Source organism: Pteronotus mesoamericanus, unplaced genomic scaffold, assembly GCF_021234165.1.
Source record: "Pteronotus mesoamericanus isolate MK-2021 breed Mesoamerican mustached bat unplaced genomic scaffold, CSHL_Meso_final contig_263, whole genome shotgun sequence".
Classification (NCBI taxonomy): Eukaryota; Metazoa; Chordata; class Mammalia; order Chiroptera; family Mormoopidae; genus Pteronotus; species Pteronotus mesoamericanus.
In genome coordinates, this window is record NW_026555112.1 from 9,509,253 (window position 1) to 9,534,878 (window position 25,626).

At 35.5% G+C, this 25,626-nt stretch overlaps 1 protein-coding gene across 4 annotated transcripts in view; it reads left to right on the forward strand.

Annotated features, from left to right (window-relative positions):
• Positions 1 to 25,626, forward strand: part of ANKS1B (ankyrin repeat and sterile alpha motif domain containing 1B) — an 811,229-nt gene that overhangs the window by 261,718 nt on the left and 523,885 nt on the right. For all 4 annotated transcript variants that reach the window (XM_054574655.1, XM_054574656.1, XM_054574657.1 and 1 more), the window contains exon 11: positions 21,910 to 22,046. In XM_054574655.1, coding sequence (XP_054430630.1) covers positions 21,910 to 22,046 — 137 coding nt within the window. The remainder of the gene's footprint in view (positions 1 to 21,909; positions 22,047 to 25,626) is intronic.

Sequence of the window (25,626 nt, forward strand, 5' to 3'; positions counted from 1 at the left end):
AAGGACTGTATAGAATCATAACAGTGACTCAGTTGCATATAAGAATGAATAATTAAATGAGTGAGTAAATGAATATTACTTTTAAAAGAAAATGGCTATAATGACAGAAAAAGCCCTTATGAAATAGGCATGCCATCAAAGGTAGTTTTCTTATCTGTCTTTCCTTTAATTTTAACCTTCACAGGGGAATTTTTCCATTTCATGGTAACTAGGCAACCTGTTATTTTGAATCACTTAGTACAGACTTTCACACCATGGATGCTCAATAAATCCATTTTGATTAATGAGCAATTCATAACAATGCTAGTGAAGCTCATTGGAAGCTCATTGGAAGAGAAGAAATGATCTCTGGTCAAAAGGACTCAAGAATAGTTGCATGCCAGGATAGTGTGGGCCTTGGGTACTGCTGACCAATGTGCTAATGTGCTTACTGGCTGAGGTCAACCTGGAACGGAAAGGTCACCTGGCGAATGGTGCTCCGCACCCTGCTAACCTTCCCCCAATATCCCGAAGTAGGTAGTTGTGATGGCGACTCTGAAACTTTTTTATACCAAAATATTTTTTTGAAATGGTGAAGCTTTTTGAATTCCAGTGCCAAAATTTTGAAATTAAAAGAATTCAGACTGAACCAGGACTAATGTTTATCTCTGCTTAGCTAGTGGGTAATGTCAACATAATTTCTGTGGGTATGTTTAACTCATTTAAGAGAGCAAATATTTTTAAGCCCCTTGGAATCATTCTCTTATACACAAATACTGGCCTTACTGATATGAACCATTTTTATCAAACAGCAATTATTTATTTGGCATTTGTTCTGTGCTCAGTGCTGTCTTTGCCATTTATTAAAGCAGACTGGAACTTGGTAAAAATTGTAAGCCAGTGTTAGTTTATAGAAAGACAAAGAGAGGAGACTAGGGCAGCAGTACCTTCAGTGAAATCCTGGTAAATTTTCCCTTTCACGCATAGGGACAATTTACCAATTTAAGAATGAATCATTTCAGTTTGCTCAAATTGATGGAATTTGGCTATATGTGGAAAACAGCATCCTAGACAAAAAGAAAATTATACTAGTTTCCTCTCAGGTCAATTTTACTTATAGGTAAGTACATGAATTGTAGAATAATATTTGTAAATATACACAAACTCATTAAAGTGATTACGTTGGGGATATAGGCTTTTATGATGTCATTCATGGCATCCTGTGGAACAGAGTTTCTCCTGCAATGTCACACTGTGTATAATAATGAGTTTAATATTCATTAATTGATAAAGTCAAATGGAAATAAATGTATTTGAACAATAAAAAAATTTAAAAAAAATAAAGTCATGCTCACCAAGTTCAAGCAGGCTCTCCACTCTATCTCTTTTCAAACCTCAGATGCTTTTTCCTACCTTGTCTCTCACTTTCAGCATATGGTCTCATATTTTAATTAATAAAGAAAATTGAAGCCATTAGATGGAACTTTGTTAGCATCCTCCATGACAGTTGACATTTTTCTGCAAGTTCTGAAAGTTGGGAATGCCTCAAGGCTCAAAAGTTTTCCCTATTCTTTTTACTTTTCTCTCTTCCTAATTGATCTCACCCATAGTATGGCTTCTGTTATGATCTACATGCTAAGTACTCCCAAATACTTCTTTCCCTTCCAGACTATTTATATCACTCCAGACTAATCCATTCTTTATCCTATCCATCCATGTATTCATTTATCCATTCATCCATCCATCCATCCATCCATCCATTGACTAAATATCTTTACTAATATGTCTCAAAGTCACCTTTGGATAACATCCAAAACTGAAGTCATCTGTCCCCTCAAACTTGTTCTTCATGTAGGGTTTCTTATCTCAGTAAAAGATTTAATCACTCATCTGACTTTAGAGACCTGGGTGTTCTTGCCAACTCCATCTCCATCAACTCCTATATGCAATCAATCACCGGGTCTTGTGGTTCTTAACTGTAGCAGGTACAAGGGTGAGGGTAATTCTGTAACTTATTATATATCCCCAACAATTCCTCAAATCTGTCTTCTTCTCTTAATCTCTGCTTTCACCAATCACTCTTCTGGATTATTTTTATAATAAAATATTAATTGTCCTATTTGCTTTCCTTAAAGCTATTATGTATGTTGCTGCCAAAGTAATCTTAGAAATCACAAATCTGAATGCATCACTGCTCTGATTAAAAACTTTTAGTGACTTGTTATTTTGTCATTGTTCTTAGAAAAAATGACTCAAATCTATGATATGGTTCAAAAGGCCCTGAATGACATGCTTCCCCCCCCTTTTCATATTTAGCCTTATCTCTCACTAATCTCCACCATCCCACCTGGCACTCTTTACCTCTTAGGTCCTTTTAGTTCTTTAGTAGGGTCAAGATCCTTTCCACCTGCGCGTCTTTACATACCTGAACAAACACCTGCTCCCACTGTCTTCTTTCCCTCTCCTTTCTCCAAATAGTTTAATTTATATTCTTCCTCACAGAAACCTATTTGGTGGGCACCCACACACCATGCTCCAGAGTAAGTATATGGTTGGATGCCCCTTTTTCCTACTCTTTTAGTACCTTCTAATTTTCCTTTTCTTTATAACCTTATTTTGATTAAAATTACATAGTTATTTTGGGGGTTATTTTAATATCTGTTTCAGTTGTTTTATAGAGGTAAAAATCTTGCCTGTCTGTTTACATTTGTAACCATAGCCTCTGGCAAAATCACTGCCACATGAAAGACACTCAGTAAATATTAATGAAAAATAATAGCTAATGTTATTAAATACTTTATGCATATTAACTTATTTAATCTTAAGCTATTTATGAAGTAGCTAGTATTATTAGACTAATTTACAGATAAAGGAAAGAAGGCAGAGAAAGGTTTAGAGTTCACTAGAAAATAGCCATGCTAAAACTTGAATACAATGATATTTGGCTCTAGAGACCATAGTCTTTTTTTTTTTTTTTTAATCCTTATCCAAGGACATGTTTATTGATTTTTAGAGCGAGGGAAATGAAAGGACAGAGAGAAGGAGAAAAACATCAATGTGAGAGAGAAACATCAATCCATTGCCTCTCACACATGCCCCAACTGGGGACGGAACCCACAACCTAGGTATGTGCCCTGACTGGAAGTTGAACCTTTGACCTTTGGTTTTACAGAACGATGCTCCCACCAACTGAGCCACACCAGCCAGGGCAAGAAACCGTATTCGTTTTTTCTTTTTAGCGGGCCATATTCTTAACCACGTTCGCAATTCATGAATTAATTATTTAATTACATAAGGTGCAATTTTGAGATTTTTATTTTGACAGGCTAAATATAGAATTTTTTCCTTTCAAACATTATAGGAAGGTTTGTAATAAATCTACATTGTGCCTGCCTGCCTTTGGAGTGATACTGGAGAGTGTTCTAATGAATCTAAAATAAGTGGATGAATAGGAGACAACCCCAAAACATGTATAAATGGTTAAGTAGTAATGATACACAAAGGTGAGAACCATCTATAATCATTAAAAATAATATTTTTAAATTGCATCTAATTATTCCAATTTCCATAATGGCATTTAGTTATCCTTCAATAAATATCTGTTGAGTGAATGAATGTATGTTTACCATTTGATATACATTTAGTTGAAAACTAGTATTATGTATAGTTGTATGGAATAAAAGACCAGAAAGATATATTAATAGTACTATCTTTGGATGCTAGGGTTACATGTCATTTTTTTTCATACTTTTCTGTTTTGCCCAAATTTTCTAGTTAATGCATATTGGTTTTATAATTAGAAAAAAATTAAAGATAGCCATCAAAATAATTCACATCTAATTAACTGATGTTAAATATTAAATGACTTCCCTCTTTGAAGAAAGTCAAATAGACCAAAGATAGATACAATCTATAAAATACTGAAACTTCTCCTGGAATAAATTTTAATCTATTAAAAATATAGGTTTTTAACTTCTGTTTTTGCTCAAACTTCAGAGTATTTTAGTTTAGATTATCTTGTTTAGTGTACTGGTTGAACACTTGACAAGAGTTATTCTCAATGCTTCTAAAAAGAGACAATATCATTATAGCTCATGGTTATGTACAGTTGTGTAATTTCAATCCATTCTATTGATTAAGGTGTTATTTCATGGACTCGTTAATTTTGTTCTGTTTAGCAGTTGCTACATACAGCATTAAACTGGAAATAACATTATACTGAAAATACAGTCTTAAATCTTGCATAATGCTTATAGTCTTGTATTTACCACCATGTTCCCCCTCGTTATACTATCTAGACTTGTCACATACACGTACTGGCAAGCTCACTAATTCATTTTATATTCCTTTCCACAGATGCTACATTATTAATGTAATATGATACTGACTACTAGTTCTCCCTTTAAGCACTCTTAATTAAGTAACATTTGCAAAATTAACACCCAACTACAGTTACACTATACATTTAAAAATTGCATTTTTACATTAATATACTTTATTCTAGATTTTATTTAATATATTACATATTACAATTTACATTTATATTAGATTATACAAATTCAAGAAACTCATAATAGATGGTCTTTCTACTGGACTCTCAAAGGCAATTTATTAAAAATGGCAAAAACAAAAATAACTTATTCGTAGGTATTACATTTGGATATTAATAGATTAGGTTTGAAGAGTTAGAGAATTAAAAGTAATTTCAACATTTAATCTCAGCATAGAATTAATATACACAAAAATTTCTAGATCTATCATTTTATCACATTTATCATTATATCTTCTGTTGTAATTAAGGAAACTAAATAAAAATAGATGAATAGATTATTGAAAAAGATGAGAATTCAAAAGCAAATATGGCATTGAGAATTCCCTGACTCCCTGATTTATAGCCCTTCCTCAGTCTCTCACTGTATTGCTTAGAGCTGTTTCTTTTTGTAAGGTCATTCATTCATCCATTCATTTATTCATTCATCTGTTCCACAACTATTTCTTGAGAACTTACTATTTCCCTGGTCCTCAAGTGTATTAGACATAAAGAAAAAGAAAACACATTAGACATAAAGTAATAGGAGAGGTTTTGTCCACAGTATTTTGCTAAATAAAAGTTTAAAGCGTTCCACATACTGGGAGTCAAGAGGACTCGTATAGACCAGAGTCATATATTATACTGTCAGACTTGGCCATGTTCATTCTCTGTGGGAGATCCTATTTTGCTATTTATGCATAGAACCCAGAGAAGTAACAGCAGGTGTTGTTTAATCACATAGGTTTTCTTATGCCTTCAATTTCTATGGAACCATTCAGGGCATTACCAAATAGTCATCTGGTATCTTCTGTGTCTCTCACCTGTGAATAGAGAAAGTGAAAACAGAATAATGAAAGGCTGAAAACAAGGCCATAAACAAGTCAAGAGCCGTGAGCCAGGTAGTATTCCATTCCTTAGAAAACTTAAAAGCGAGTAGACATTAAGTCACAGCAAATATGAGAATCCTGGATCATCATTTCAACTGAAGCATTATGAGGTCTGTCCAGAAGGTATCCAGCCATGTAATATGAAAAATAGAGACATTTACTGAAGAAGAAACAAGATACTAGAAACACTGTACATTAGGACGCTGTTGACCGAGTCCCCTTCAAAGTAGGCCCTTGGGACCTCCCAGTCACCATTAGCTGCCTCATCATATTTTCCTGAACCTCATCAACGGTCTGAAATCTCTTCCCTTTAAAATGTGATTTTAGTTTTGGGAAAAGATAGAAGTCACAGGATGCCAAATCTGGGCTGTAGTGGGCTCTGAGTCACCTGTGTGATTTGATATTTTGCCAAAAATCTGCATGAGACAGAATGCAAGAGTGGGCACATTGTTGTGATAAAGCTGCCATTCACCAGTTGATCATAGTCATGACCTTCTGAATTATCTGAATAGTTTCCTTGGAAGAATGTTGAAGCTTAATGCAAAATGTGATGCAGATCCATTGCCCTTTGCTCAGTCATTTTGGATGCAATGGATACATAGTACATGTGCTCACTCAACAGTGTCTACCACCCCCCGCTGACTAGTACAGATAAGTTGTCATTGCTCTGCTCACGCATGCACATTCCAGTCCACTCTCCTTGGCTTCCAGGTCACCTCGTGTGTCACACACACTGTCCTTGTTATATTTATTAACAATGGCTGGACTTTTTCTGGACAGACCTCATACTTCAATTACTCGAACCAAGTGTAAAGAAGAGTGATTTGTCTAAAACCGGAGACCCAGTAACACAGAAAACTTTCGGAATTGATGAGCTCATTTTCAATATCCTTTAACTAACTGTGTCCTTTAGGAAATCCTGTTGGCTTGGTGTAATTTTTTAGTATAACAATTATTAATATAGCTACTAATATAATTTATCTTTACTTCTAGTAGCTTTTTAAAATAGGTTTATGTTCTCATAGAATTGAGTAAATAATTTTAGTAAAAATTATAAAATATTTACCTCAAATCCTATCAGAGCAATTAATGTTAATGTGGTTTATTTCTACCCTCCACACCTTTTTTTTTTCTGTACACAGCTTTTACATAACTGAGAATGAACATCTGGTGTATATACATTTATGTTATATTAATTTTTAAATCAATTGTATATTTTTCTGATTAGAAAAGGATAATACGACCTGTTATCTTGGCAAGGTCTGTCAGGTTTACTATAAAGTGATGCTTCCCCTGTTTTTCAATGCTTCAAAACAGTGCTGGGGGATAAAATATAAAATGAGAAAATTATAAATTCAAGCTGCGCAGAAAAACGAAGACAATTATCTTCATGCTCAACTGTATCAGAAACACATAATAGAACGTGGAATCTAAATGGCATTCTGGCTGGTGACTGGGCCCAGAAAGGGGGCAGTATCCGCAGGGGATTGCATCCTCCTGGGTAATGGATTCTGAAAGAGCTTCCCTTGAAGTGGAAGCAGGAGTCAGGCATACTTGTGGAAATCTACAGCGGGGGTGTTAAATTTCCAGACAATAAAAACAGGCAAGATGGAGGTTTGTGTGGGCTAAAAAACTAGAGACACAAGGATACTTCCTGACTTTTTATTTATTTATTCTTAAAAATGTGTCTAGTAAATTTTTAGGAGAAGTCACTAAAAATTAGAAACATAATTTGTATCTTCCATAACACATATCTTTATTTTTCTTCAGTAATGGAAAAATAAAATGATAAAGGAATCTTTATTCATTAAAATATATCTACACCTGAAAAAAAGAGAAGTGCAACAAATAATAAACATGAAATATCAAAAACACAAAATAGGAAATAATTAATGAAAGACCAAAATAATCATATTGGGTGCAATTTTTAAAAATGTTGCTATATGCTTTTTAAGGAGTCAAACCTCATGCAAAATTACATCATGTGGTTAAAAACTCAAACACTAAGCAAAATGAACCTAGAGAAAGACATTGAGGCACTATCATTAATCAAAATATAATTGAAACTTAAAAACCTTAAAAGACTTAAAGAGGGATACTATATAACAATAAAGGGTAAAACACAATACCAAGAAGATACGAAAGTCATATGTTTTTTCACACACAGCAATGCCTTGATATACTAAAAGCCAAAACTGATAGTGCTTTGAAGAAAAACTGAAGTCCACAATTTGTACAAGATTTTACTATACCATATTTCATTGAGAACATTGATAAATGAAGAAACAACAGGAGAATATAGAATGTTGAATAAAACGATTAACAACGTTGATTCAGTAGAAATCTAGAACTCTGTACCCATCAAGCAAGACTACCTATGTTTTTTCTGTGCATACAGGAAGCACTTACTAGGTTGCAGAGCAACCTCTAAATTTTAGAGAAGTAGGCCCCCACCTCAGAATATAATGCAATGAAATTATGAATCAACAAAAACTATAAGTCACACTGTACTTGAACAAGTTTCCTCCCCTGTATTGGATGGCTTACACTTTGCAAAATAAATAGATGCCTATAGTACTGAAGTAAAGCCTATAGTACAATACATAATTATGACCCGGCATAATTGTTACTAACATTCCCTTTCACTCTCAAAGTTGTCTTAGTTTGGATCATAATTGTGTGCATACCCTAGTGAAACGATATGTATATGTCAATATCAATAATAGTAATAGCAGCTAATAACAGTGGACATTTTTTATGTGCCAGCCAAACATTGCTTTAAGCATTCTGCATGTATTATCTCACTTGGTTTCCACAAACATGCTATTGCTATTCCTATTCTACAGATAAGGAAACTCAGGCACAGAAAAATTAGCTAACTTACCCAAGGTCACAGTGCTAGTAAGTGTGGAGCCATGCTTCGCACCTCACAGCCTGGCTCCAGGGTAGGGTGTCTAACTAAGCCCCAGGACTGAAGGGGTTCCCAGGATGTAGAGCTTCCAGCGTAAAAACTGAGAAGAACTTCGCCAACGAAGACAGTGTGGTCCCGTTTATCCAGACACTGGTTGAACGCTGTTGCTTTCCAAAAAGGCCATGTCCAGTTTGCTTCCAACAGTAATTTGAGAGTAGCTCTTTCTTGAGCAACTGTGACTCCCGAAGACCTCATCTCCTGGTATTTATGCCCTTGTGTAATCCGTTCCCCTTGTGTCTAACCTGGACCTAGTGACTTGTTTCTTCTAATGGATGGAATATGGCGAAAATAATGGACTTCGCTTTCAAGATCAGGTTACAAAACAGCTCTGGCTTCCACCTTGCTAGCTCTCTTGCTTTCCGGTTTACACACGCTGATGGAGGCCACTGTCCACATTGTGAGCTGCTCTGTGGAGAGGCCCACATGGCGAGGACCTGAGGGAAGCCTCTGGGCAGCAGTCAGTGAGAAACTAAGGCCCTCAGTCTGACGCTCTGTGAGAACCCGCTGCTGCCAACAACCATGTGGGCAAAGCCAGTTACTCCACGCAGACCTCAGATGAGATCACAGAGCCAGCTAACACCTTAATTGCAGCATCTTTGTTCTCATTGGGGGATAATTCTTTTATATATTTAGTTTAACAATAGGTATACTTGATTTTATACTTTTATTTTATGTTTATTATTTTTTTGTTTATTTTTTTCTCTTTTATTCTTTTTTTTCTGATTTTTCTGGTTTTATTAAATTGCTAGTAATTTACCCCCTTTGGTCATTTAGGAATTTTACTGCCCTTTATTGTAGCAATCATGGTTACCTTCCCTTCCACAGTCTCATAAATATATATATTATATGTAATACATAAATATATACATTACTCTAGCATCAGTGTATATATATTACTCTAGCACATATTATATATAAGGATATATAATATATATTACTCTAGCATCAGATGAAAACGAGATACCAAATGTTTACGCTGCTAAGACAATCTGCTTCCTCATTGATAGCTGTCTTACCCCATGTGTGAGTCAGAATATCTCTTTTATTGCTATAACAGATATCCAAAATACATATGGCTTAAAGAAGATGGGACGCTTTTTCTCTCGTGTAACATAAGCAGTCCAGGGTTCACATAATGGCTCCGTAAGCTCAAGGACCGAGACTTCATCGCTCCTTTGCCAGCCTTAGTTTTTTTCGTTCATGCCTTACCCGCACCACCTTTCATTCCAGCTAGAGAGAAGAGGAATGAGGGGATGGGAAAGACACTCTGTGACCCTTGATGAGCATAATCTGGAAATTGTACACATCTTTTCTGCTTAACCAGGACTTAATCCAACAGCCAATGCCTCCTGCAGATGTAACTAGGAATTCTAGGTAGACTTGGGTGCAGCTAAAAACTGAGGATTCAATTATTGTAGGATAAGAGAATAGCAGACATTGGCAGACAACTAGTGGCATCTGACATTCCCCTAAAATATGGGACTTTACAATAATTTTAATTCCCCACTTTTCATTTCTTCTTCAAGTATAGACGTAGAATTCTTGTACTTCTTCCTTCTCTCCCCCAAACACCCAACATCTGACATTTTAATAGAATATATATTACAGCACTTTCCATCTATTTCAATAGCCTTTATTTGGAATCCTTATTTTAATTATTTAACCATTATTAGAGTCTATCATAGATAGATGGATAGAGTTATAATTAGATAAACTATATCTATTTAATTTAGTTATATAGTTTAGGTATATAGTTTAATTGTTCATCATTATTTTTCCTATTTATACACCAACTATCTTGAAGTTCCTGTTCAATTCAGAGTTCTTCCTTAAGTATTTTCCTCAAATGATCATTCATTATCTTCTAGTTTTCACTGTTGCAGATGAAAACTTTAATCAGTATCTTTGTTCATTTTCAATAATGTGTTACTTCCGTCAGGAAGCTTGTGTGGGAAACCTTTTATCCATGGCACACAGAGGTTTATCCAGTATATGACTATGTGTGTGAATCTTTTTTACCAATCTTGCCTGGACCATCAACATGCAAACTAAAGATTTTATTCACTACGGGAATTTTTAACTATACTTTTAAATTATTGCTATGGCTCCATCTGTTTCCTCTTCTTTTTCTGGAATTTCTATTATTTGCATAATAGGTCTCCTGGATCTCTGCCTTCATAAATTCCTTTTTCTTTTTCTTTGTAGCTTGAGACATTTCTTCCATTTTGTATTCTTGGGCACTAATTCAATTTTCAACAATAAACTATCTTTCAAGTCATTTTAATTTTTTTGATTGCTTATTTTTTCCACATTTTTTATATGCTCACTGTTAGTATTTTTAAGCTCCCTTGTTATTATTTTCATTAAAAATTCTTATGTCTCTATTAGCAGCTCTATTTTTTTTTTCAGAGATTCTCAATTTTTCATTTGTTTTTTTCTGGTTGCTGAGCCCTCTTAGGTATTTGTTTGTTGTGTGTGTGTTTGTTGATTTGTCCTTGGCCCCCTGCTTAGGGCCAGGTTCAGCTGCTTCCGTGCCTTACAGAATGGCCGTCTCTAGAACGGAGGAGCAGTCAGAATTCCCTGACTGCCCGGGGCAGCGGCATAGCAGCAGGGACCTCGGTTACCTGTTAGGACACCAGGGGAAAGCCTGTGTGTCAACTCTCCGGCACTGTAGGGGAAGACAACATAGAACACCTGTGGCACAGGTCCTTGGTTCCTCGGGGCCCTGGACATGTGCACACATCCCTGTACCCTGCATAAGCCAGTATGCCACCATCTCCCCTGAGGTACCGCATTCTCTGCTGGGCAGGTTTTCCCTGGAATCAGGGCATTCTGCGCCTTGCCGATGGGAATTTCTGCACTCATTCTAAAACTCTCCCCTGTCCCAGAGAAGAACGGTCCTGTGACATCTTGCAAGTTCTTCTCTCCAGACGTGATCTGCCAGTTGGCTCCAGGAGCTGCAGGGCTTGGTCTGGCTGAATAGGTCACAGTAAATTAAGGAAGCACAGCTAAGCTACCGTCTTTCCAGAACCCTTACCCATAAGCTTGGAAACCAGAGGGGAATACATTTCCAAGTAACTCAAGGGTTAAAGCAGAATCATAATGGAAATTAATCAATGTTTTAAAAGGTAATCATATATCCCTAGCAAGACTGATCAAGAGAAAAAGAGGAAGGTAAAAATAATTATTATTGAGAAAAAAGGAGGACATGAACAAAGACTCAAAAGAAGTTTTAAGGCAACATAAGATGATATTATGAATGATTTTATTACAAAAATTTTGACATAGATCAAATGTACAATTTTATGGGAAAATATACATTACCAATCATAACTCAATACACAGATAGACATTAACATAAGAAAAGTGATATCAAAATCAGGTGGTCAGGATGGTTTGATAGGATAGCTCTACTGAACCTCAGTGAACAGATATCAAAGCTCTACAATTGCTTAATCAAATTCTCAAAGAGGTAAACTAGCAACTTTGAGCTTATAGGACTTGAATAACAAAACTGGACAAGGAGAGTATAAGAAAACCTTATGGATTAATCTTTGGTATGAACATATATGCAGTTTCTTAACACAATATTACCACATCGAATTCAGCAATGTATTAAAAAGTACATCTTGACTAAGTAGGATTCACCTCACTTTTCAAAGGTATTTCAGCCATCAGAAAAATCTTTCGATATTTCCTCAATTTAACAAATTAAGTGGGACAATTTACATGATTATCTTAGTATAAGGGAGGGATTTCTTAAGACAGAAAGTATACATCATTAAGAAAAAGACTGGTAACATTGACTACCCGAAATTTAAAAATAGAATTCATGCTTACTGTGAGATGCCACAAAGTATGTTTAAAGGGCCACCAACTAGGAGAGGTGTTTCCAATGCACTGCGTGTCTACAACACGGGAAAGGGAATTGTACGACAAAATAAGAAAAAAGACAAAAACAGAAAGAACAAACAAAAACATTGAAACAATCAGCAAAGACAATGAACTGAAGGCAAAGTTTGAATGGCCGATAAACATAGTTAACACCAGTAACAGAAAAATTTAAATTAAGGCCACTGTGAAATTCCAGTTTGTAGCCATCCACAGGAACAACACACACGCTGGGACAGTATCAAGTACTGCAGAGATTCAGAGAAGCCGGAACTCTTGCACACAGCTAATGGGACTGTAAACTGGAACCTCACATCGGAGGACAATTGAACAACATTTTTCAACGTTTGAAATGCACATATGCTCCTATACAGCAATTCTATTAGGTGTAGTTCTTCAAAACAAAACTCTTAAGACTCTGATGGATGTTCATTGCAATGTTGTTTGTAAGGGAAAAAAATGGGGGGAAAAAACCCAAAATGTCCATAAGAGATTCAAAGAGTAAATTTTAGTGAGATGGAACACTATACATTAATTAAAATGATAGCACCAGTTTTACAAATATCTACTTGGGTGTATCTTGAAAACAATACTAAGTGAAAAAAACAAGATTCAGCATTGTACACATAATATGATATTATTTATGCAAAAGTAAAAACAATATGTCCAATATATAACGTATTATAATATATAATGAATAGAGAGATAATTATATACATCAGTAGTAAAATTATAAAGGTATAAATGGAGAATTCATATCAACTTCAGGATGGTGATTAACTCTTGAGAGAATAGCAGGGGAATAGGTTTCTGTCAGGGTCAAGTGAGATTTTACATGCACCTGTAATGCTTTTATAAAAAAGTAGTCAATGTCTGAAACAAATATAAATAGATGAAGGTAATATCTGCTCACTGGAGAATATTTGGGAAATAGGAAAGATATTTTAAAAATAAAAATAACCCATAATCTCATCAGTCAGACATGAACATTATTAATAGTTGGTATACTGCCTTCTAGAATTTTTTCCATGCATGATTTTATATGGTTAAAATCAAATATACATCTCAGTCATGTTGATGTAGAAACTTTCATAAATGTTCATAGAAAGTTTATTGCAGGGGAGCTTGGTGATGACAACATTCTTACTATGATGCTCAGTGATTTATTAGTATCTGGATGTATTTTTTAAAAATTCTAAAATGCTCTTGAAATTCTTTTCACTGAAACCATGGGATTAAGATTATTTGTGCCTTCCTTATTCTAAAGTATCTAATCAGCGGATAGGGTATCTTGCATTTATTTCGTAATTCAACCTTAGTACTTAGATCTGGGGATATACGGAGAGTAAGAAGAGGTTCTCGCCTTCAAGGAACTCATGCTCTTTATGGGGAGACTTACACGTGAATAAGTGTAATGGGAGGAGCATCAGCTTAGACGTAGGGAGAAATGAGGCAGGGAACTTTGGAGAGTTACTGACTAACAGAAGAAGAAGACCTCAGTGAGAGGGCAGCATTTGAGTTGAGCCCAGCAGGGTAGTCCCTGCAAAGGGAAAAAGGATGCACATGTCTGAGGAAAAGTAGAGGTGTTCTAAGACTGGTGTTTTGTGACTAGAGTAGAAGTTGAGCAAGAGACAGTGGAACAAGAGGAGGGAGGACAGGGAGGGTAAGTTATGGTGAGTCCTGTTTACCAGGCTGGCAGGGAAAAGACCAGAGTGCAGTAATCAGATACCTACTTTAGAAAAATAACAGGAAATATCGCTTTATGCATTTTGAATAGGTTCATAAAGGAAGAAGGGAGAAATTTCTTTAAGAATAAGCTCCTCATTTTTTAGGGGCAAAGACAAATTTGTCTCAGCTCATGACATATTATAAAGTCCAATTATAATTTACTGTGATGGTTAGGTTTGTGCAGTTAGTTGAATTAATGGCATTAAAATGTGTTGTATAGCACTCCCATTCGTATAAAAAATTTGCACTATCAATCCTAAGGGCATTTATAATAGGGACTACTAAATATTTTACCAACAGATTGTGGCAACAGAAAAAGCAGAGAACTTCATGCTAGTCTATGCTTCTATGTAAGTTTGTCTCTACTTTTACTAGAATGACAGTTGTTTTTTCAAAGGAAAGCAGGGATTTCAGAGATTATAGAAAAACCTATATTATACCTTGGAGTTTTAAGTATATTGGAACATCAATATATCCTTTTCCCATTGACAGTGCACCAAAAAGTAAGGATTCTTAAAGTTTATGTGTGTACTCTATATGTTTATATGTTTTTTATGTCTACCAATCACTAATCTGTGTACTGACACATTGATCAGTCAGCTCAGAGATGCCAAGCTGTGCGTGAACTGGGAATATTCCTCATCCTGACCCTGCAGGTCAGAAATAGGCGTTGAGCATAAGGAATTAAAGGAGGACTTCTGGTTGCCTGTGGAAGAGATCTTTAAGATGAATATATAATTTACAACACATTCATTAGAAGCTCCAAGACCTTCTGTGACACTTAATTTTTTTGTGGAAAAAAATAATAAAACGAGGCTTCCGGGCTTCTGAAGTTCCAATCATTAGCTACTTTTGCACTTATAAAGAGATATAACTTTGCAGCTAATAGTTAAGCAATATTTTGTTAACAGAAACAATGTCCTTAAGTCTGAAACAAAAATTTTGCATAATGTGTAGCAAAAGAATCACTGAATTTACAGGGACATATAAACAATTTATTGAATGTATTTAAGAAAGCAGCCTTTGAAGGAGTACTAGGATTGCTGGCATTTGAAGGTATCTTTAGGCGATGAGACTGCAGAAAATTCATCTCTGTTGAGGGATGCTGATCTTATGGAAGAGAGGCTCTTCAATAAGGAAGAAATGAGGACAATGGTGTGAACACAGAAGTGTCTCTAGAATAGGAAAAACTGGAAATCCTTGCTCTCAGTTAAGTTTTATTCCTGTTGTGAGTAGAAAGAGGAGAGATGAGTTAGATTAAATAATACTTGGGTTCCAGTTTATTTTCTGGGAATCCAGACATTTCAATCTGATTTAGGAAAGCACAGGAAATGCAATTTAACTTTTTCCAAAGTTTATCTAAACAAATTATAATTGGATACAATATATTTCTCTTAAAATATGTGTAGTCTGTCATCATGAAGATTCCCATAACTTGAAGGGCATAATAACATACCAAAGAAATATAAATTCAGATGTTAATAATAGAGTAAGCTAATTTGTGGCTTCATTTTATACCAACATACCAGATAACCAAAGTACATGTGGTTTCCTGACTAATGTAGATTTCAAACAAAACTCTATATAGGTGGTGATTTCCATCCAGTTTTCCTAGAACCTACTGACACTTTGAGTAAAACCCACTAATTCCATGAAATACTCGGCACATATTTAATTTACATGAAAACATATTTTCAGAACTGTATTGTATGTGCGCACACAGGACAAATTACTCCAAAACTTGTGGCCAAAAACAACAAATGTTTCTTACCTCAGAGGTTTTTGTGGGTCAGGAATCCAGGAGGGGCAGAGGCGGGTGGTTCTAGGTTCAGGCTCTCTCTGCAGCCGGACCTGCAGTCACTTCAAGGCTTGACTGGCCCCAGGGGTCCACGTCCAAGCTGATGCATGTCATCGTTCACACACTCTCGTTCCAGGTAGGCTACTGAACTGAGGGTTTCAGATCCTCGCCGTGCTCTGGGGGCCCCTCCGAGAGGTCGCTCCCAATGTGGTCACTTGCTTTCCTCAGTGCAAAGTATCTGAGAGAGGGAGAGGCCAGGATGACACACCCAAGACATAAACTGCAGTCAGGTTATAACCTACTCCCTGGAGTGACATCTCATCACTTCTTTATTTATTTGTTAGAAGCTCATCAACGAGTTCAACTCATACTCTAGGGGTGAGACTTTAACAAAGACATGGATGCCATGAGGCAGGGAGGGATCAGTCAGGACTGTCTTAGAAGCTGCTGACCACACATTTCATCGGGTAAAGCGGCTGCGGGATCAAGACCATAGAATACACAAAGCTGCTGCTGGTGATAGCAATGAAGTTTCAAGTGTTTCAGTTTTTCAACATATTTAAAGGAATTGCTAATTCTTAACCATCACCAGGAGAAAGTAAAAATGACATAACTATTTGGAATATTAAATAATACTCGAAAGCAATTGTTAAGATTAACTTCCTCAGCTAGTACACAGTAGATACTCTCTCACTGAAAATATTGAAACAGAAGATATTGGACTATTTTACTTGTGATTTTTATACTGCTTGTCCCAGAGATGGTGGCCATGTCCCATTACTAAAATAAAGTTATTTTAAAATACAAAGATTTAATTGGTTATTCATTTATTTATGTACCCATCCAGTCAGCATCTATTGAGCACTTGTTGTGGACAAGGTACAGCCCTGTGTTAGATATAATGTTATCTTTTTGCATAAATTATAAATACATTTCTACTTTTATAATGATAACCTTAGTTTTTAATTAGATAGTGTGGAGAATGTTCATTAATATGACTATGGAAAAGTAAATGTATAATATAACACTTTTCTAGGTTTGTCCATAAGAGAGAAAACATTTCTGTGGGTACTATGCCAGAGAGGTCTGCAAACTCTCTGGTCCACACTTGTTTTGTAAATAAAGCTCCCTTAGAACACAGCCACATCCATTTGCTTACATATTGTTTGTGGCTGCTTTTGCACTACAACAGCAGAATTGAGTAGTTATGAAAGAGATCATATAGCCTACACAGCTTAAAACATTAACTCTCTAGCCCTTGCAAAAAAAAGTTTGCTAACTCCTGACTATAAGACCCACAATTAAAAATTATACTTCACGAATTGCTAGGCTAATAATTACTAAATACTTACTTGATTATTACTTAGTGTTACGTTCAAGACTTCCTAGAATAACACCTCAAGCCACTTCTCTACTTATATTTATTAATATTATACCTGATGATAATAGCAAAAACTACTTTTATTTGAGCACCTACTATGTGCCAGGCAATACATTAAACACATGTACATACACAGATGCTTCATTTACTCTTACAATGCTATGAGAAAACACTGTTTCACAGATGAGGAAACTGAGGTAAAATATGACAGAATTGTGGTTTAGGTTTGTCTTATTCCAAAGCCTGAATTCATAATATATGGCTCCTCCATTTCTTCGTATTACTTCCATGAATATTATATGGTATTCAAACTGAATTCTTTCTTATCTACCAATGTGCCTAACTCCTTCCAATCTCTCTGCTTTTTTTTTTTCCTTATCCCACTTCCAACTCTTGGAATGCTTCTTCCCACTCATTTCTTCCTGTCTAAATTTTACTAATCTGCCAGAGACTCCTGAATCACCGCCTCTTCCATGACACCTCTCCTGAATCTCCAGCCAGAAGTAATTTCAGTCCTTTTGTCAGCTAGATAGCAGCTAACAAGGCCTCTGGTATACTTGAACTGTTCAGTATGTGATAGAAGATTATGTTAAAATTCTACACTGTAACACTGCACATGAATTATCTTGTAGTCATAGAATGCTTTTCTTCTAAAAGCTCAAGTGAACTAGAAGAGTTCCCCCCAACCAAGCTTATTATTGTGGAGGAAACTGGCGATCATAATGCATATTCTAATGCATAGTAAGAGAATCTGACTAGAAGATAAGTTTCTTATTTCAACCTAAAATTGCAATGTATTCCGTAATTTTCTCTAAGCAGTTTTTACACACCTCATTTCATTTTCATCAGCAGTGTTCTGTAGCTGCAGGTGTGAGATGTAGGTTGGGCATGTAAAACTCCATTCGACACAGGCTGTCATTTTACAAAGTCCACTGGATAATGGGTAGTCTTATAAATAATATAATAAAGCCTATTTTAGGAATAAATCAGTTTCCTAAGACTCTTATATATGTTCAATGCTCTTCATTTGGGTGTGTTCTCAAAGGAGAAAAGCCAGATTGCCTTTTGCAATGTAATTAAGGGTACAATGAGGGTTGCCATTGACACACAGGTTTTGCTTTATTCACTTTATTTCACTTAGTATTTTTAAAGGATTGCATTGAGCTAAGAGCTTTTGAAGGGGTAAGAGAAATATAAGTCTCTGAGAAAATATAGCCGAGTCTAGAAGAGATAATAAGCAATGCAAGGTAGTATAAAATCAAATTATCAGTGTAATGGTACAGATCATGGGTTCACAAGATGGAGACACAGTCTTTTCTAAGTAATTTAGTACTTTATTACCCACTGTCTTGTCCTATATATTAAATTACTTATAAGAAGCATTCATAAGCTTTTGCCTTGCAGTCTGCATGGAGTACCCAGCAGATTTTCTGGCTTTGATACAAAAACAGTCAACTGGTCCAGCCCTTGCAGTAAATCATTCCTCAAAAGATCACCCCTTATTCCTGGAATTAAGTTCTGTTTCTACCAATTTGTGTTAATAGCTTAAAGGTACTGGTCTCAAATCCTACTCAATTATTCACAGTCATTACTCTAGATGTATTATCTACAAAGCATTACTAATTATTTTTTTGCTTTTCCCTCTGTATTTTCTACTTCCATATTTTATTTTAATTCTGATAATATTTAGTTGGATAGGGAAAATCAGAACTCAGATTTATTAAACCTAATAACAGGATAGTTATTTTTCATGTGTGTTCTCTCATTTTATCTCCATATATAAACCCTAGAAGATCGTTATTAATCATTCTCATTTTTAAAGCTAAGGAAACTGAAATCCAGGGAGGTTCAATAAATTGTCTAACACTGAACAGGCACATTTTCTACAGACATCAGCATCTGGTATTAGAATTTAAGTTTGGATGCTTCTTTGAATTAACATTTACCAAAAGACAGGGAGTTATATTTCAATGTTGTAAATCTTATTCTGTCAAAAGATTGAGTGACACATAACAATGTATAAAAGATGAGACAGATAATGGAACAGAGTGTACAGAAACAGATCTTTGAAGACTTCAGATATTAGAATTATTAGACTCAGATTTAAGAAAAACAAAAATAAATGTACTTGACATTTCTGATAAATAAAAGCACTGAAAATAGGCAAACAGTGGCAGTATATTTGAAAAAGAACCAAATAGAAATTTTAGAGCTAAAATATAATTGAAATAAAAAAATGATTTGTGAGAATACTAGACACAGCTATAGAAAGAACCAATAAACTGGAAAATGAATATAAGAAACTAGGCAGATGATGCCTTGTTGAGTTGTATCCTTGAAACCTGTATGGTTTTGTGAAACAATGTCAACCCCAATGAATTCAATTAAAAAAGAAACTATTCAGATTGCAACTCAGAGGAACAACAATGATAATGACAAAAGAGAACCAATGATAAATGATAAGGAAAGTAAACTCCTAACATCATTTCATTGTAGTCTAATAAACATTAACTATTACTATTACTAGGACACTCCCTGCTTAAATATCTTCAATATTCCTTATTACCTATAGACTTGAGTGTCAACTTTTATACTAATACACTTCCTCTTACTCATTTATACTTACCTCCGACTTCTTCCTAACCTGAAACAGCTTCACCTGTGCTCTTTCTACCATCACGCCCACATGTGTTATGTTCTATTCCAGCTTTCTTGCCTGAAAACTGAAGCCTTTCACAATTATCTTCCTCTCCAGCCACAGTCTTCCGCTGGCTTTTTCATCATGTTTCGTTTATCACTGACCAATTCGCAAGTTACCTTGCATTATAGATTGCATGTCTGATGCCACATGTGATTGGACAGTTGTCAAGGGATTTTTTTTTTAAAGAAAAACATATTAAGACTTTATTTTTAGAGCAGTTTTAGATTCACAGCAAAAGTGAGTAGAATTATGGAAGAGTTCCCACATATGCTCTGCCTCAAAATGGGCACGGCCTCCCCCATCAATCAACATCCTCCATCGGAGTGGTGCAGTTGTTACAATGAACCTGCGGTGAAACATCATTCTCGCCCAAGGCCCATAGCTTACATTAAGGTTAACTCTCTGGTGTACATTCTGTGGGTTTGGACAAATTAAAATGACATGTATCCACCATTATAACATCACACAGAACAGTTTTGCTGTCCTAACAATCCTCCCTGCTCTACCTTTTTATGCCTCCCTATCCCTTACCCCTGGCTAGAGATTCTTTTTAATTTATCCTTAAAATGAAACCTAATAACTGACATACTTGCCTCCAAATACATGTTTTTAGATGTATGGATGAATGAGTGAAAGAAGGAATGGACATTGGAGAGAATCAGGGCATCTTTGTCCTTGTCTCTGTTTCGTTCTTTCTCGCACTGTTATTCTATTCTACTCAGAAGACCGCTCACACAAACCTGCCTATTCTTGATGTGCTAATTCCCACCTTATCCATTAAAATGAAGTCAAGAGTGAACTCTGGAAACTTTTAAGACATATTTAATGAATGATCTATAGAATTTAGTGTGCCGCACTTATATTTTTCACCCTATGTCTGGATACCCCAGGAGATGGAATTAGAATTTTATGTGGTGGGTAGAGTTTTTATACCCTCGCTTTTTATGAGCCAGAGGTACCTCCATAAATTACTGCTTTTCACGTGGGATTGTAGACAGTGGCCATGGAACAGAGATTTACTGGTCAATAAACAATTCAGTCTCAGTCTCTTTTGCATCAATTCAGCTAACTATCCAGGACAGAAAATTATTGGGAACTAATTAAAAACATAGCAGGGAAGTAAATTTTTTACAGATTTGAACTTGCAGTAGTTTCCATAAAAATCCATAGAGGGTTGCCAAATTGTTAAAATAATCTAACTTCTCTTTGAGCAAGCAGAAGTTATTTATAAAACATTTGTCATCCTTTTCCAAGTATTTTAAACATTCCAAACTGCATCCATGGTGTTATTTTGTTTTCATATAAACCTAAGAAGAAAATGTTACACAGTTACTGATTTTGAAGATATCACAGTTCCTAATCCTCACCTCCCCCAACCCTGACCAAATAGTTACCATAAGAGAAGATTAATTTACATTTTTGAAAATTCATTCATTTACTTTAGACCATATAGAAAGATATGTTTATCTGGGGGTAATAGTTTTGTGTTTGTGTATATTATAAAACCATTTAGCACAAATGTCAGTTTTTCATCAAGGTTAATTCACTGGGATACTTTTCTGTAGCTTGAGGGATTTCTGGGGAAAAGGGCTTTGAGGAGCACTTTTTTGAATTTGGTTTTTATGACTCAGGAGATATGAAACATCTACTTTAATAAAGATCAGTACCCATTTAAGTGATTATGGAGAAACTTAACCCAATAATATTAAAAAATCATGTTCTTTCTTAGTTAAGGTAAAGTTGTAGTCATTCATATAATGGTGGCAGTCTTAACAGCTATGCTGGATAATCTATCATTATTGATTGAATAATAATACTCTTCCTTCTTGAAATAATACTACAGGGGATAATATTCTGCAAGAAAACAATGCATTCAGTAAACAATATCTTTAAAATATACTGCTGAGCATATTCCTCTTTATGATCTTGTAATTGATACCAGTTTTAAGTTGACATCTCAATTCATGTTCGCTAAGCTAATTTCGAGTCTTAAAAGGTAAACTGAGTGATTAGGTTCATGGCAGTTCTATTTTTATTCACAGACAATGCTTCTGAGGTAGCAATTACTGCTCCAGGAACTAGTAACCATAGAAACAGCTCCACAGGCCCAACACCTGACTGCTCACCTCCATCCCCCGACACTGCCCTCAAAAATATTGTAAAAGTTATTCGACCCCAGGTAAGTGCCCAGAATGACATTATCTGCACTATGATGTATTTTGCTTTTGAATCAGTGCATGTAAAACTTAACAATGAAATGCCTGGCCTCTTTTATGATATGTAAGTTGATTTTTAGGTTAAAAGAAGGGGCTTAGAAGAGGTTGTTTTCTTCTCTTGGAGTTGATGGTAGACATTGAAATCTGTATGAGATTTTGGAAAAATGAATTTGTATGTTACATGAAAAAACAAGTGAAGCTTAGAAAAGGGCTATTTCACATCATCTTCCTTTCACAGCATTTTAATAATTACACTCCAATTATTGAGCCATTACATGTTTTTGGCTCCTTTTGTCTGCATTTCTCTAAACATGCTGCACTATTTGTAATCACTTCTCTGTCCTCCAGCCCAAGTTGCTTTTACATATTTTCTTTAAGTTCTCTATGCCTTATGGTTCCTAACTAATTTTGTCAGTGTTTAATATTGTGCATCTCATTACTCCTTCTTTTCCTCCAGGGCTCACTGTCATTGAGCCGGTCTCCCTTTGCCCTTTGTTCTTTTTTCCCATTTCTGTCCTTTGTCTGGATGTGTTTCTTTCTCTTCCCTCTTCCCTTTTAGTTGGATTTCCCAGTAGGCGGTTTGCAGGCAAGCTTTAGAAATATCATTGGGACAAGCTGTTCTGTGATATTTCATTGAAAATAGCACTTATAAAGCTGTTAGCATTATATTTTTGCCAACAGAAGACTCAGAACATGGACTTGGTGGTGTTCTCAACCTGGCTCATTCTGAATGGGCCTCATGACATCCAGGATGGGGGACTTTGGATCCAAGCCGTGCCACTCGCCATCTATTTGGCTATATAGTGGGAACAAATCCTTTGAGCTAATCTGTAGGACAAATATGTCTTTAAAGACCGTTTTGTGAATGAGCAATGATTTCCTTTAATATCATATCTTCTTTAATATACTTGTTTTGGATTATTTTTTATTAAAACTATCCTCCTCATCCATAAAATGACACTTAAACTTTACATATCCACCTCCGTTTATAGCACACTTTCATATAAAGTATTTCATTTAAACTTCATTAATTCCAGGGGAATGGATATTCTAGTGTTGTGGATAAGGATGCTGGCACTCCAAAGGGGCTTGGTTGTACAAGCAATTTGAAGTTCCTTTCCTTTCTTTAGAATAATAGTTGTCTCTTCCAGTCCTGTTCAGAGGTGAGAAAATTCCTCATGAGGTTGTACAACTTGACATGTCTTTATGAGGCACTTACAGGTTCAGGGTCAGGGAGGCACAGGAACATTTTACACAGTGTCCCAATATGCAGCGGAGAAAAATGTCTTCAAAAATCCTGTCTTTCTCTTCAGGGAAATTTCATGTAGTTCATTTGCTTCAAGAAATAACGGCATTAACCTCAGAGTTAGATGCTAAATGCCACATCTATTGTCACCAGTTCTCTCATTGTATAAAGCTGTTTCTGTGGTTATTGTGCAGCTGCTACACTTCCAGGATTTTTAACTTAGATGGGAGATTGTCCTATATATTAGTTCATAAAATCCACTACCAAACATACTTTTTTACCAATGTAAATTGTCTAATGTAAATGCATTTTGTCACTCAATGAATGAAAAACAGATTTCTTCCTACATATCTGTAATCTAAGCAACACTAAAGACACTTACTCCATAAATCCTTCTTTACATATTCTATTTTATTTTTGATGACTTTATTTTGGTAAATTTTGAAGAAAACAGGAGGTGATATTAAAGCCAGAAATTCCATCTTGACTCTACTCCTCAGTTTTGTCCATTATTAAATGTTTATGAAGGTATCTAACTCCACCTTCCTTTCTTAGCTGTTATAGTAATGATTTGAGGAGGAAAAAAAGTCAGGAATTATATTATTTAAATTATATTATTATATTATTTAAATTGGAACCAATGCAGCCTGTAAGAATACATGTAGTAAACAATGACAGCTAAGGTGTATAGTTGGGAAAGGATGTAATCTCAGTTGGGCTACTTTTCACCTCGGAGACTTTGGTGCATTTCTTATTTCTCCTCATGACTTCTAATCTCCTGGGGCTCCTTATTCATTGTAGAGAACAGGGAATAGAAAATTTAATGGGAAATAATTACGAGGGAGTATTGGGGTAGGACACGTGATTTCGGGAAAGGGTTTGGAGACCAGAGAGCATGGAGGGGGAACAGCTAGGTGGACAGAACAAAGGATGCCCTGATGTGTTCTGACAGGTCACAGGTGCGTGAGGCATGAAGCATAGCTAAGGACTAACTGTTCCATAAAAAGATAATTATTGGTTAGCTTATATAAAATCCTATATTTTGATTACAAGTTTAATCCTCTAAAGTGTTTGCTAACTCTGGCTTTCTGTCTGGAAACTCAAGAAATGTAAAGTTAGATTGGCTTTTGGGTATTAAAACACTTTTTTAATTTACTAATTAGAGATTAATAAAAGTTGAAATGATCATTTCATCCTAAAACTGGCAATGAGCCTTGACAATAGAAGTTTAAATGCTCCCCGTATTCATAAATCTACATTTATTGTCAGGGCATTGGCACCTGCGTTCAGTCTTACCATGAGAAAGATACAGACTCCATGAGAGATAAACATCGCTTTCATCTCATTCACTGTGGGTAGATGCTACTTAGGGCAAGTTCAGTTACTTTCCCTCTCCCTTTTGCATGCCTTTATCTAGTCTACTTTCCATCACTCTACCTATACATGGAATATATCCGTTGTAACCAAGGAGTCCTTGCGTTCAATATGAGGTTGGGCTGATGATACATTGCATGTTTCTAATTACTGTGTTAATTATTTGGAAGCTACAGACTTTGCAGTCTTTCGTTGAGTTTGATGTTATTTGGCATGTTTTATTAACTCACTAAGTCACAGATGTTAGTTCTGCATTCCATATTTGATCTTACCTTTGCTTCTTTGGACTCTTTCATGTCTTAACATTTTCCAGCTTGTGAAACATTCTACTTTAAATTCATAGAGACTGAAATATTTATATATTTACTGGTTTCTGTTTGTTTTTCTCTAGTGTATTAACCCACAGGGCTGATTTTCTCTATTAGGATGAATTTACAAGGCTGGGTTCATTTACTTGTACTTGAAAATAAAATTATTTTTAAACTTGAAAAAATACTACCCTTGACATAAAATTTGAGGTAGATCTATTGACATATCAGTTTTTTTCTTTCTACTAAATAATTATACGTTACTCACAGTGACTTTTTTTTAGTGTTTTTCTACTGAAGCACTCTTATTTCTCCCTTATTGAAGAAGAAAATACAATCTGATGAATTTTGACAATTGTGTACCTATGTATAATCCCACACAAAAAAAGATATAGGACATTGGCCTCACCCTAGAAAGCTGTCTCATGGCCCTTTCCAATGAATTCCCCATTTCCCACCTGAGAGGGAGCTTCTTTCTGGTTTTTATCACCATAGATTAGGATTGCCTGTTCTTGTTTACTTTGTATAAATGGAACCCTACAGTATATTTGTGTATTTTGAATATGTCAACGTCTGGCTTCTTTCACTGAATATAATGTCTTTGGGATTCACGTG